This window comes from Achroia grisella, unplaced genomic scaffold (assembly GCF_030625045.1).
Source record: "Achroia grisella isolate CSIRO2021 unplaced genomic scaffold, CSIRO_AGI_Agris_v1 utg770, whole genome shotgun sequence".
Taxonomy (NCBI): domain Eukaryota; kingdom Metazoa; phylum Arthropoda; class Insecta; order Lepidoptera; family Pyralidae; genus Achroia; species Achroia grisella.
The window spans coordinates 883,053-898,682 of NW_026713016.1; the positions used below are offsets into that span (position 1 = coordinate 883,053).

The following is a 15,630-nucleotide window of genomic DNA, read 5'->3' on the forward strand; positions in this document are numbered from 1 at the left end:
TTAATTACTTCATTGTATTACAGTTTGTTGTTTTCCCTTAAACTAGAGAGTTTCTATTCTAACAATGTTATTTCAAGTTAAGACCAAAACTTTCTCAATTTAAATGCAATTTCGAGAGTGAAACGAGATATATAAGATGGGAATTCGAAGAAAATTGCATTTCGTATTGTTTACGCTGTACGTACTGTACAGTGAACAATAATGAAATTTATCTTAATTTTGAACTGTATTTATTATAGTTTTCATGGTCTAGGTAAATTTATTTGTTGTTGTCAATATATAGAGTTATTCATAAAACTAGCGACAGGAGTGTTTGTAATCATTTATTGTACGATAATTTTTCTATATAAAGACACAATTAACTTATAACATAAATGCATACAATGGCAGACTTATATCAAAAGAGATTACTTATAGTCAAATCAACCTTTGAATGATTAAGAGGCATTGTGGAATGTTGGAAACAGGTACAATAAATAGTACGCATCGCAATCTATGCTAATATTATAAAGCTCAAGAGTTTGTTTGTTTGTTTGAACGCGTTAATCTCAGGAACTACTGGTTCAAATTGGAAAAAATATTGTTGTGTTGGATAGTCCATTTGTCGAGGAAAGCTTTAAGCTATATAACGCTACGACTTACGAAGACGACGAAAATTCATATTTGAGAACTTCTATTGCGTGCGTTGCGTAAAAGATTCAAGTTACCCAAAAATATGTATGAAAGAATTATTCCTTTTTAAATGAACTTAAAAATTTTTCGCAAGTGTATATATATAACCACGCCAACGAAGTCGCGGGCACAGCTGTAATATACACATAAATGTATGCCTAAATTGATATGATATACATAAATTAATATAGTATAAGTAATAAGACTATAATATAGTATTATCAGACGTCACTTCATTTGCAACTGTAAACAAACCTACAAACCCAACAATGCATTTGTTGCTCATGCATAAAACTTAAACCCCCGCTCACTCAACTTAACCAAACGTAGACAGTAAAACAAATATTCCAACAAAATACGTTTACCTTTTAATATCAAAGTTTCCATTACTTTACCGTCGTACGTTTCCATTACTCTAATCTATAACATAGTCGTATAAACAAAGAGTTGAATGTACATTTTTCACTTTACAAATGTATGTACACAGTGGAAATAACGTGCTACTACACCTTTATATCAACCACGCTACACGCCCACCCTTCTCTCGTTCCACTGTGTCGTCGGGTGGGATTACGTTGTCGGGAGGAGCGGCAGAGGTAGCGAGAGCGGGCGCTTCACTCACGCGGCGTCGTGTGAGCGTCCGCGTTGGCTCGCGTCATGCGCTGCAGTCTATCCTAGCGCATACCGCGGCGCTAAGGAGTGTTGCTGCGGCTAGAGCAATTTGTACACACGCTATTACTACTAAATCTCGTGAAGAGGGCGCTGAGTCTTCTTCATCTGGTCCATCCCTAAAAAATAGAAACATTTACGTTATGTCGTTTATTTTGCGAATAAATACGGATCTAAAACAGCCTATTTAGGTAATAAAACTGATGATTAAAAATATTATAATTTTATCATTAATTATATATGAAGCTATGCCTGTTTGAAATAATATAACACGTAGTGAGTTTATGCAATAACGAATGACAATATGACTTTCTTGAAATTTGTTTTTGTTGTAGCTCAGTAGATTAAAAGATTTATATACAGTTACAACAAAATAGATATCACTGCTAGAAACAATGTAAAGAGGGAATAATTGTACTGCCATTGCTGTATATTAATAATAATTGACGACCTCGGTGGTCTAGCGGTCTAGCACACCGCTTTACGACCGATGGTCGCGGGTTCGATTCCTCGCACGACACAAACATTTGTATTCATGAGTATGATTGTTTGTATCGGTCTGGGTATTTTCTACGTATAATATGTATGTATTTACAAAAAAAAAAATTATCTATGTATTTGTATCAGTTGTCTAGTACCCATAACACAAGCTTTAGCTAGCTTAACTTGGGTCTAGATGGCGCTGTGTGAATTGTCCTGAGATTATTATTATTATTATTATTATTATTATAATTGTACTGTTATTGTATTTAGATATAATATAATAAAATTATTAATACCCATGGTCTACACCGGATGGATCCAATATTGTTCTACAGCATTGAACGACCAATGCAAGCAGCAGACAAGCGGCGGCGGCCCACAAAACGCTCGCCGCGCCCGCTCCCGCTGCCGCTGGGCTCGACACAGCGCTCCATCCCCGCGACGTATGGATTGATACCGCTACACGTGAAATAATCGTGTTACGGCGATACGGTAGTCATGTTCGCGTCGCTTTACGTATTCCATTTTATAGCATATGCTCTTTAGAATAGCATTAGGTGGGGGTTTTTTATAGTCACGGTGGGGCGTCATATCAATAAAACATGACATTCAGTGGTAAAGCGTATTCTGTGAGTGTCATGTTATGTGCCTATTTTCAATGGCTTTGACATACAGAGAGGGATATATGAAACGTTTTGGTGGGTTTCACAAAAGCGTTCACTATGTGATATCTTATCGAATATATACGCAGACTTATTTGTAGAAAATATTGTATGGATAAGCTTTGCGTGTTCTTCGTGTTCATTGTCCTTATTTGTACGGGTAGGCAGGATCCTTTCTTGCATTTATTTTTTTAGATATAATAAAAATATTTCTCAGCAAAGGTTTCGGTGGAGAGTATCATAGATTTGATAGGTACTGTTATTGAGGTGATTGTGATAGAAATACGAAATTGTTATTTTTAATGCTATACATTAAAAAAAAACAATGTGACGGTGCACCTGAAGGTAACTGTCACCTGAATATTTATTATGTACAGACATCATGTTATAATCTGCTCATGTTAGTTATACATATAGACGTTCCTCTTGAATCACTCTATCTATTAAAAAATGCTTCAAAATCCGTTGCGTAGTTTTAAAGATTTAAGCATGGGGACGGACAGACAGCGACATCGACTTTGTTTTATACTATGTAATGATATTGTGTTTGTCATATAAAATTACACTTTAGATTTGTTCTTGTATTATCTATTACATTATCATTTATATAGTCCGTAGATTAATTAGAGTCTCACATAAGTGTCTGTAATGGATCTACATGAATAAATATATTTTGAATATTCTAAAAATACTAACTATTTTCACTGTATAACCCCGTGTTTTTTCAAGTATTATAATAATTAAAATATCTAAATTGAATTACAAGAAGAGAAATAATAGAAAAAGTACTAAACAATTTATTGGAAATATTCGAATGCAGAATGAGTCATCTTTCGAAATCCTTAAAGGATGAGATTCAAATTGAAATAATATATTCAGTTCTGCAAATATCTTGTGAAATCGTATCCGGAGATGCTGAATGTAATATCAGTCTAAACTAGTTCAATTTTAGTCTAAAATCGAACGACAGCAAATGCATCAATCTGCTATGCATACCTTGAGAAAACTAACTGAAAACTTAGAGAAATATTTAACTCTACATAGAGTCTGAAACTCGATGAAAACGTTTCGTAGATTTCCTTTAATTTATTTGGTTAACAAGTTAAAATTATCTATATACTAGTTGTACCTGCAGTTTCACACGCGTGATATTTATAGCCTATATGTTATTCTGATGTATAAGCTATATTACTATAATTCATCAAAATAGGTTCAGTAGTTTTTGCTTTCTTTTACGCAAAAACTATTGAACGTATTTTGATGAAACTTTACAGCAATGTATATATATTTCAACAATTTGTATTGAACTCATTATAAATTATATGACATACTTATGTCGAAGAATATAAGTGTAACAACTCCGTCTTCAGAAATAACAACATTTATGTAGTAATAGTCGCAATATGTTTTGTATGATGTATATAGGCGTCGGATTCTATATATCTATATATATTCTAGCAGACCCGCCAACGCGGTGCTGTGGCTGACAGTTTCTTTATATATGTATAAAAATAATTTGTAACAAAATAATATTGCGAATATAAGTAAGCTATTCTATCTTTCAAGTTAGATCAAATTGCACACAACGTGCAAATCAAATTTGCAATCGGTTCAATAGTTTAGGAGTCTATCGCGGAGAAACATGTATATTTTAAATAATATATATAAAGATATATATATCTATCCATATCTAGATATATATATCCATAAGGTGGTTTATCTAGTCTTTTCTAACTATTCTTCAATGACAGCCTAGGTTGTCTAGCACAGCGCTATTACGATTCTTCGCATCGTTCAAACATTTGTATTCATGAGTATGATTGTTTGTATTGGTCTAGGTGTTTTCTATGTATATTATATATGTATTTACTACATAAGTGAATCTAAATATTTATATCAGTCGTTTATAACACAACACAAGCTCTGCTTAGCTTGCGACTAGATGGCGGTGTGTGAATTGTATTGTTATTATTATTATTTATTCCTATGCTGTTATTGGTAACTACCCGTTACAGCTTCATCGGAGAAATGATGGCGATTTGGAGAAGGTACTTTAAATGCGATAAAGGACTTATAACTTCACACAAGGACATATAAGTCACTGTAGACGACAAACGTTCTTTTCGTATTTTTAACTATGTTTTTTGTATACAATTTTTTACGTTTGTATATTTTATCATCATCATCATCATCTCAGCCCGGAAGACGTCTACTGTTGAACAAAGGCGTCCTCCAAAGATCTTCACGACGATCAGTCCTGCGCTTCTCGCGTCCATCGCCTTCCAGCGATCTTGACCAGATCGTCGATCCACCTTGCTGGATGCTGGAGGCCTTCACACGCTGCGTCTTCCAGTCCGTGTTCGCCACTCGACGACTTTACTGCCCATATTTTTTTAGTCCTATCATATAGTTCTGTCAAATATACTACAAAGAATTGGTGAGTTAGTTATTTTATCATTACATAGTATAAAACTAAGTAGCTGTCGCTGTTTGTCCGTCCCTATGTATGCTTAAATCTTTAAAACTACGCAACGGATTTTGAAGTGGTTTTTTTAATAGACAGAGTGATTCAAGAGGAAGGTTTATATATATAATACATGTACACCCGTGCGAAGCCGGGGCACGTAGCTAGTTTACATATAAAAAACACATTCACTGCACTTGCCTTCCGTATTACGCCTTGCTCTGTGTTTAAACCACGGCTCAGGCTGTCGTAATTTATAATCTTAGTTTAAAATCGATCTGAGATCTGTTTAATTGAGGTAGTTTTGGTATAAAGTCTATCATAATCTCTATTCATAAATATCTATTACCTATTACAGCTCTATATAGATATGGCAGCGAAGCTATAGGATTTTGAGACCTGACAGTAGAGCATAAGGCACACTCTAGAATGTCAATGCATCAGGAGTTTCTCATGTTATACATGTCTACGGTTTCAAGACTAGATATTACTCCAGCTTATATTTGTATGTCTATCTAGTTAAATATTTTTCCAGTTTGAGTTTCACATAGCAGTAACAAATTTTGTGGAGTCACGGTATTAGAGCAGTATTGTTAGTATATTTCTAGATTATTAATATTATTGTAATTTGTATAGTTGCTGATTTTTTTTTATTTTATTTTTTTTAATATTGATTTTTTATGACCTTTTGTTATCATGATTATTATTATTAATGTATGTTAGCATACGTTTATTCCTTGGTGAGTGCATTGGTATTGTAGTGTAATACTCACTGAGAGCATGTAATTTTATAAATATATAAATAAAAATTAACACTAATGATTTCTCTCTGATACCTGCGGCAAGTACGCTGATGCCTCCAGCTGGGATGCCCAGCCCCATATTAAATTTCTGCCTTTCTTCTATAAAGGCCACACTGCCCATGACCATAGCTGATATGCCGCATACTATCTGAAATGGAAACACATAGTAAGAAGAGTGAAGACTGATATGAATAAAAAAATAAAAATCTTTTGTTACCTGATTGAATTTTCTGAGAAACCCGTGTGACATTTGCCATATTGATTTTGTTATTATAAAATATACTCTACGTCATGGGATTAAACTTTAAAATTAATTGAGACTACATTAATTAAAACAAAAAGAAAGTTCACCAACTATAACAGGAGTACTGAAAATCGTACCAAAACTACAAGACTATATTTTGATTTGAAATTACTCTGTACAAATTTACAAGGTGTAATGTACAGAGTAACTAAAACTCTAACTAAATGGTATAAGGTAAATAAACAATTGATCTGTAATTTATTATGTTTTATTAATATGAAGTTATTATGCACAGTGATCAGTCATTGATCAAAATACAGTCATCCTCGGATAATTAGACGAGTTCTTTAAGTACTTATATACATATATATCTATACTCTATACATATAAATAAAATTGGAGTGTCTGTTTGTACATAATATTGAAATAATCGTTTTTTACTACATGCATATGAATATAAATACGGTATATACACCAAAATAACATTTTTTACAATTTTTGTCTGTCTGTCTGCCTGTTTATTCCGGCTAATCTCTGAAATAGCTAGACCGATTTTGAAGAGACTGTCTCTTGGCAGGTAGCTGCTGTAATAAGGAGTAACTTAGGCTACTTTTATTTTAGGAAAATAAAGTTAAATGCCGCGCGGACGAAGTCGCAGGAACAGCTAGTGTATACATATAAATAATAATACTGATCTAGCCGTTCCGGCTACGGCGACCCCTCAAGGACTCCCACTCATTACATGTGCCATGTCAGGATACTATTTAATACAAACATAATAATACGAACATAGTATATATGTATATATAAATACTCTACCAAATATTTAAACAACATATTATTGATATTAGAACAGTAATATTTAGAACTAGCTTTTGCTCGCGGCTTCGCTCTCTTTAATTTATCCCTTTAGGGGTGGAATTTATCAAAATCCTTTCTTAGCCGTCATAGTAGCTTTATGGAAGCAAAGTCTCAGTCCGATCGATTTAAAATTGACGAAGTTTCATACAAACTTTCATCCCCTATTTTATTATCCCCTTGAGGGTAGAATGAATCAAAATCCTTTCTTAGCGGATGTCTACGTTATAACATCTACCTGCATGCCAAATTTCAGCTCGATCCGTCCAATGGTTTGGGCTGTGCGTTGATAAATCACTATGTCAGTCACCTTTGTGTTATATATATTTAGATTATCATATTGTTAAAATGGCTAAGTGTCTTCCAGTACTCTTTCCACACTCTTCGTAAGTCACTTTCAAAATGCCTGTCTGATCTTCATCATGTTGCTGACGAGTCATCAAATCTACGACATCATTTCTGCGTATGCCACTGTGTGAGGGTACCCATACAAATTCTATAGATAGAGTGTTGTTTGTTTGTAATTACTTTATTGTACAGATTATGTATTAAAGGACACATATAACTTAGAAAATAAGTAAGTACAATTGTAGACTTATCTCAAAAGAGATATTATGACTTTCTTTTATTATTCTCTGTATTACCTGTTTCTGAATCTTCGAATTTAGTTTATTCTTTCTTTTCATTTAATTTATATTTACTTTAATCCTATTCAAAGGAAGTTCTTGAAACTGATATACATTGACAAGGCTAATATAATTTTAATGGTTTCCATTGATGTATTACATACGGACGCGTTGGAATAAATATTACTGCACATTTCGTTGCGGTACTAGCACCGCAAATCCCTTATTAAAACGTTGCACCCGTTGCTATATTTTATTGATATAATGAGTGGTCTGTACTTCGTTCTTGTTCGTATAAAATACTTAATATAAATTTAAGCAAACCAAGATATTATAAAAATCGTGTATGTTCAAGCAGTATTTCAGTTGATTTTTATATTATTATATTAAAAAGTTTCCATTCTCTTCGTAGGCGATGTGTTCTCTAAATATCGGTGGCTGTAGAATACCTCTATGTATTTCCCCTTAAAAAATAAATTACTTCCGTCCCACATAGTTTGCAAGCAAAAAGATCGTCCTCTTTGTTAAGTTTATAAGTGTTATTATAAGTGTCCCTAATTAATATTAATTAGCGACGTTAAGAGAATAAAAAGGCACTCGATTGTCGAACTTCAAATTGAATCGTTCGTACGCCATTTTCTTACGAAGCGTTGAAATTGTTAAATGTTGGATGAAATACAAGAATCTAATAAGATTATATTTTGCTTATTTGTGTATACTTATTTGAATTTGAAAAAGGACATTTCATTGAATAGTACATTGAATGTTACTTTTTACTTTTTTACATTGAATAGTAGTTTTTTTGTTCAAGTATTGTTTGGGTAGGTATAACACAGATATTAATATAATAAACGCAAAAGTTTTGTTAGTATGGATGGATGAATATTTGATTAAACCTTACAGCAATATAGCTTTTACATCAGAATAACATATAGGCTATAATTTAAAAAGATATTATGTAAATTGGGAAAATATAATAAAAAATATCAAGAAAATGCAGACGAAGTTGCGCCCGTCAGATAGTATAGGTATAAATAAACAGGTATCAGAGGCATTTTGAACTGTCAATGTCATGCTGAAATATTTGACATGTAAATTTTTTTGGTAAGTACATTAGAATTCTTAGGTTTGTTTTAGTTATTTCCATCGCCATACTCAATATAAGTTGTAACACAAAAGGGCAGATCTGAATTACCAGTAGGATACGGCACACTCATAAATATTTCCTATTTATGAGTGTGCCGTATATTGCCGTATATATATATATATATATATATATATATATATATATGTATATATATACCCAAATAAATATGGGAATGCATGATTGACATATTTATTCACAGTAAAATTGCTGGGTTTAGTAACACCAGAGAATACATAATAGTCGGCGGGTAACACGAAATATATTTTATATAATATATTTTACGGGGATTCTTCTGGGATTTCGTTTGCTTTTCCTTTCATTTTCCACCCGTGTTTATTTCAGAAGGTGAAATGAAATGGTCAGTTCGGGCAAAATATCAAATTTCTAACCATTGTGTTTGGAGAGTAAGGGGATTGATGATACTGGAGACTAGTAGCCGCAATGTAACATGTCATGTCAACTTACTTTCAAATTCTTAAATCTTATAATTTTAATATCATGAACGCATAAGTTTGTGAGTATGGATTGATAAAAAGAAAAATGGATGTTTGTCTGTCTCTTTCACGCCAAATCCACTGAACGGATTTTGATTAAACTTTACAGTAAAGCTTATACATCAGATTAATACTGACTATAAATATCATGCAGTTGAAACTGCAGACGCAGCAGAAATATAAAATTGTCTGCATAATCAAAAATAAAAGCAGAATCAAATTTGAGAACATAACTACTACTTTCCCGGCCTTATCCCATCTTAATTGCGGCCGGCTCTCTTAATTATTCGTCTCCAGAGACTACTTGTCTGGATCGTGATTGGGTCTAAAGTTTTATATGATAGATTTTTTTAAATGCGGCTATAAATGTCTCCAGTTACATGCTGTCTTCCGAGCTTCTTTTGTTTATTTGAAAACATAAACTTTCAATGATAAATAACAACAATATACCATCACGACTTTTATAGGAATTGGGGCAGTCAGAAGTATATTCAACTGTCGATATTATAAGGAATACAACACTTACATAACATACCCACATTTCGCTCAGTATATTTGAATCCATCGTGACAGGGCGGTGAGCGCCGTTGTTTGGAATACGGCTTGATAGCGGCGTTTCCTTCACCAGACAGTTAGTCTTAATATAATTTGACATATAAAGAATTTTTTATAGTCGGTAAACTTGAACTCACAACCTCTGATGTAATTTAGGTTGTTAAATTACTAGGAAACGGCGATCTCTACATCTTCACTCATAGTTATTAAGTAATTGCGAAGTATGGATTCATTTGAATATTCATGCTCTCATATAATGTGACATATAAACCAACAGAGGATCACTTAAGTAATAACCAAGATGGATATTATAATTTGTAATGGAATGTTTACCTTCGTACAAATTAACCCTTTTTGGGTGTTAAGGGATTATTAATGAATTAATTTTCCCTAAGTATTGGATATTCAGGAAGGATATATAGAATATTATATAAACTCCTTGTGGGTGTAAGAAATGTGTTATAATAATAACTAGCTGACCAATGCTGTTTCAGTAGCGGTGGCCAGATTTCCGCACTCATTATTAGTGGTCTCGCAAATGGTAGTGGAATTAAACAAAATAATATATATATATTGTGTTACTTTAGTCTTGAATCACTCTATACGTATATAGCACTCAATACACAGTTTAAAATATCTAAGCGTAAGAGCAAGAGTAATTTGATTTTATACAGTGTAGATATTCGAGATTAGAGAAGGGGTTTGTAGGTAATGGTGATTAGTAATTATATTGCAAGCAAAGTATCCTAAGGTTTCCTGGAAATAATCGATTGATCGATCCATTGTTACATCTATATTGTAAGTATATTGTTTTTTTTTATATTTAGTATACATATTAATTTATGTAATTGTTATTATCTTTCTGTGACAGGAACAATAAAGAGCTCTTCATTCATTCATTCACATCAGCTCGACTTATAAGGTAACCTTTTGAATCTACTGTGATTAATTCCTATTGCAGTTAAGAAGTATCCCCTCCAATCGATCCCCCGTTAAATTCAAACGGAGATTGATATTACGACGGCCAGAGTTGAGGTTCGAACACCTAGTGGTGCCTTCAGAATAAAGTCGTATCTATCAGGCAGGAGTTGGCCTTCAGCCACTCTATAAGTCCTTCCGCGGGTTTGGAGTGCCATCTGCACTCGCCCCGTAACGCCCCCGGTGAAGCTGTAAAGGCCAGCTGCGGCCAACAGCATTAGAAGAGAAAAAAAAAGTTACGAAGAACTGCCAAAAAACATATTTGGTACACTTTTTTTAATTAGTTTTTTTACCAAAACATTTAGAAAGTCCACATGTCTAACAAATATAGAACACCATGCTTGAGCAACTAACACCATATACATTTAAGTCTCTCAAGTAATCGTATATACTACAATAGGATGTACTTAATAGATATTTGTTTCTAAAAAAATCAATTTACTGAACCTCATTCTTTCACATGTTTTAACTGCCAAGCAACTGCAAAAGGCTTTGTAAGCTGTATTTCAGTTGTATGGTGCAAATTAGGTAGTGGAATTACGAGAAGAGAGGCATGACATCTTAGTCCTTAGCGAGACAATGGCATATGAGTAATGTCACTTGATAATGTGATGTCCGTAGTGCTGTACATGTATTCTCGCAACGGTTATTATATGGGCTGCCAGCATGTTTATTAAATTGATATAAAAATCTAAATCTACCTTAGATTCAAAATGTCTTTCGGCATTATCGAAGCGTGTAACATGTAAGTAATTGTTCAGTAGAAGTTTTTTTATAGATGGAAAACAACTTTTTCATATATAAATACGACTTTACAGCTCCTATAACGAGTTTAGCAATAGATAAATTACTTTTTGCGGAGTTTCTAAGCGAATCTGAGTTTTTCTTCGCATATATACTAAAACCTTTCAACTGATTCATTTATTTTTTCAACAGAGATTGACTTTTCGCTGTCTTGATCATGATAAAAATTGCAATAAAGAATTAGGCACTACATAAACTCGGCAATATTATTTAACTTAACTAGCTGTATCCGCGATTTCACCCTCATGAAATTTATAGCCTACATGTTATTTGAATGTATAAACCATATTACTGTAAAGTTTCATCAAAATTAATTCAGTAGTTTTTACGTGAAAGAGTAACAAACATCTAACCATATTCACAAACTTTCGCGATTATAATATTAATAAAATCTAGAAAACCATCATATCGTACTACATAGATTATCATCAGGTCGTGCATTCAAAACTGGCTAACAAAAATAGAATAGAATTTTGTTAATTTAATAATCATTTCATTTTATTTATTGATTTTTCGGTGAATGATACATCGATATAAAATAAAAAAATATTGGAAGGAAGATTGCTGGCTCGCCTCTATACATGTCGGATTCTAATATGTTAAGTGTTGCGTTAACCACAACATTGACGGTTGAGAATGACTACTTCATCTGAAATAATGGTTTTGACAATATTAGCCCAACTTCTTTCTACAGAATTCCATGGATTCACCGTGCAGGATTCGGGTTCATCGTGTGACAGAGAGAGAAACTCCGACCAGTTCCCGGGACTTGTATCACGGGTATAGGTTTAAGGGGCTCCTTGCCTCCTGCAATCTCCTAGCATCCTGCAAATCTGGTAAGAGTCTTCTGGTGCAGCGTTAGATACACGTTCCAGTATAGAACTTACTGCAATTCTTGATATATATCTTTTAGAGAATTGTCTCTACAATTAGCGATCTCTCTGGATCTCTCTAGATTTCGCTACACCTGTTGCTCTACATAACTATTTTTAGTTTATTCGTTTTTTAGTTCTTAATATTTATTTGTTTACATTGCATGGTCCTTGCAGATATTTATTTCCCATGATATAGAGCGCTCTATCAGTTTTTTTATATAAATTAAACTATGATTATGAACTTATGGAACCTATATAATAATACATTTATATATTACGGAAATAATACTATAAAATATATGTAGAAATGTAGAAATTAATCATAATCTTGTTACTGAATCAGCTTTTACTGGTACTTAAAGTTCAATTTGGCCCAACCGCACGTATGCGATGTTTGTAGTATAACTTTGTTTGCTGTACAGTTGCTCAATAGTTCGCAGAGTAATGAATTAATCAAACTACAGAGTAACGTCATTAGGTGCGTGGTTTGGTGAATGCTTTACAGTCCACCGAGAATCACATTATATTAAATGCCTATACTACACAGAATAACTGTAGCAGTTACTCTATGGCTAAATTGTGGAAACGTAGACCTTTTCATCTGTCTCTTTGTAAATGATTGCAATGTACATAGATTAATTTATCGCTTGTTCTTTTCGTAATGAGACAGTATTTCGAATTAGTGGTCAATTTAAAAAATAAGTATGACTATTAAATAGTGATGGACTTTAAGTTTATAAGAAGAAAGAAAAAAATAGGATGTAAGAATTTGTAATTTTTATACATGATACTATTTCGCTCGCCACGACTAGCGGTTCAAAAATAAAATGTAATAGTTGATCGATACTTCATATCAAAGTTAAACGCGCGGAAGACGTTTACGGCTCGTTAGACTGGAAAATACATGTAGTGGTTAAACGTAACCCGTATCTAGAGGATGTCTTTCTTGAAATATATGGACATATCAAATATTTCAAGAAAGATAACCATATACTGGTTGTCTTTTAAGACTTCTACAGAAATATACTTGTAATAATGGAAATTAGTAGACTTTTTTCGGTAACGTCTTTTTTATGTTTATTAATACTAATAATATATTTTTATTTTAGGGCTTCTGGTATTTAGTGGTATATATATATATATATACCACTAAATACCAGAGAATAGCTCATTTTACTTTCAAGCACTTTAAAAATGTATGTGACAAGAAAGAATGTACGAATACACGGGGAAATGGTTTTTGTTCTCGTACATTCTCTCTCTCTTTAAAGTTCTTCAAAGTAAAATGAGCAATTTTCGGGTTTATAGGGTTTTACAGCACCAGATAACTATCGTAAGCAGCGACGAATATCCCAGCTGCTAGCAGTAACTCGCGGCAGACTAACTTGCTAAACAAAGCACCAATGACGCCCTCACTATCCAGTCCCAATTAAGTAGCAGAAAGTATAGATTAATTTGTATATAGTCTGTATGTATTCACAAAAACTACATTGTATGTTATATACTATATTACTGAACATGTAAATGTACATTAGGTGTTGCAATATTGGATGCACAATTGTATTGAGCCTATGCTTTGCGAGTGAGTACATATAAAATGGCGTCTATTTCTCATTAACGCGAGGGCAATTGTGCATCCAGTCACTTCAAAAAAGAAAAAACCTCTTTGTGCGATCAACTGCAGCGCCGTGCACGCTGCTAATATGTTACTCTCGAACTTGGATATTTTTTTGCTGTTTGTGCAATATATCTTTGTGACATTCGTCGGAAGGTCTTCAAGGAATAAGAGCCTATGATATTACAGATAACAAGCCCTGGATGTTAATCAGGCAGCAAAATAACATTATATTTCTAGAGCAGCGATTGCGCCCTACCGCATGATGGTGAAATCCTAATTCTCTATATTTTCCGCATTACCCACCATGCTTTGGTACTAAAGTAGGTGAGGCAGAGGTATATATGCGAACGACTTTGTACAAAGTGAACTTTGATAAATTAATTTCTATCTTAGTACTATTTAATTCTGTTTTCAAAGTCCTATTATTGTCATTTAGGTCATGAGAGGCTTTTATACTAAAATTCCTTTCATTGTTTCTACACTTCGTAACTCACAAGCACAGTTCAACAACTTTAGCGTAACTTCGCTTAGACGTTGTTTTGTTGTAACTTATTTCGACGTCTAAACTAGTGAGTATTCCCCTTTAATTACGTTGTACTCGTTGTCTCGAATAATTACGTTGAGTTCGTTTTCCAGTGCTAAGTTTCTTTTAAACAAATCTATATGAGCATTATGAAAGAAGACAGTGAAACTCTATTGCAACGATTTGTGAAATTCTTGCACTGTTTGAAAGGTACATTATTGCGGAAGGATATAGGAGATAGGTATGTTATGTTCATATATTTTTTATATAAAAATAAATAATTATCTCACCAATATTTTGCATTATATGTTAGTATATTTGGCACAACTATAGAATAAAAAAAAAATTCAAAAATTTTATATAAAAAACATGATTCAAAATAAGAAAAGAAATATAAAAAGAGGTCTAACGCCAACAGTCGTAAAGTTAAATAATTTATAACTATGCATGGAAATATAATATTTTTAATATATTTTCGTCTATAGCAACAATTGACTATGCGAGGAGAGACGTTGTAACGTGTTTGCCATACGTCACATCTCCTAGATTATAAGGACTTCCGGAAAATCGTAGCTTACTACGATTTCGCTTTTCGCGACATTTGCATTTACTATATCTCTAAAATTTAATAACCTTAGTTATTAAATTTTCGTACATATTAAGTATATGTTTTAAACATAATTAGTTACAGACATAAATAACAAACTGGAGGGAAAAGCTAGGAGAAGGACTTGATTAATGGATAATAAGAATCACGGGCGTCACATAGTATTTTGTGATAACTAATATTATCAGCCAGATCTGGAATACAATAATATCTGAGATTGATATATATGGGATACTAGCCTACTCACGCAACTTCGTCTGCGTTACACTTACTTAATATTTATCATATTTCGCCAAATTTACATAATAGATTTTTAATAATAACCTATGTGTTATTCTGATATATAAGCTACATTACTGTAAAGTTTCATCAAAATTCATTCAATAGTTTTTTCGTGGAATAGTAGCAAACATTCATCAATACTTTCTTTTGCTTTGGACAATTAACACAGCGCCATCTAGTCCTACGGTAAGCAGAGCTTGCATTATGGGTACTAGACAACTGATATAAATACTTAGATAATTTGTTGGTAAATGTATGTTATTTAA

The 15,630-nt window shown here is 33.0% G+C and overlaps 1 protein-coding gene across 1 annotated transcript in view; it reads right to left on the minus strand.

Annotated features, from left to right (window-relative positions):
- Positions 1 to 764: 764 nt before the first annotated feature.
- The window catches only part of LOC131850539 (uncharacterized), a 65,251-nt gene continuing 50,385 nt past the window's right edge, over positions 765 to 15,630 (minus strand). The window contains exons 4-6 of the mRNA XM_059200791.1: positions 5,787 to 5,901; positions 2,121 to 2,283; positions 765 to 1,460 (exon numbers count right to left, since the gene is read on the minus strand). Coding sequence (XP_059056774.1) covers positions 1,328 to 1,460; positions 2,121 to 2,283; positions 5,787 to 5,901 — 411 coding nt within the window. The 3' untranslated portion in view covers positions 765 to 1,327. The remainder of the gene's footprint in view (positions 1,461 to 2,120; positions 2,284 to 5,786; positions 5,902 to 15,630) is intronic.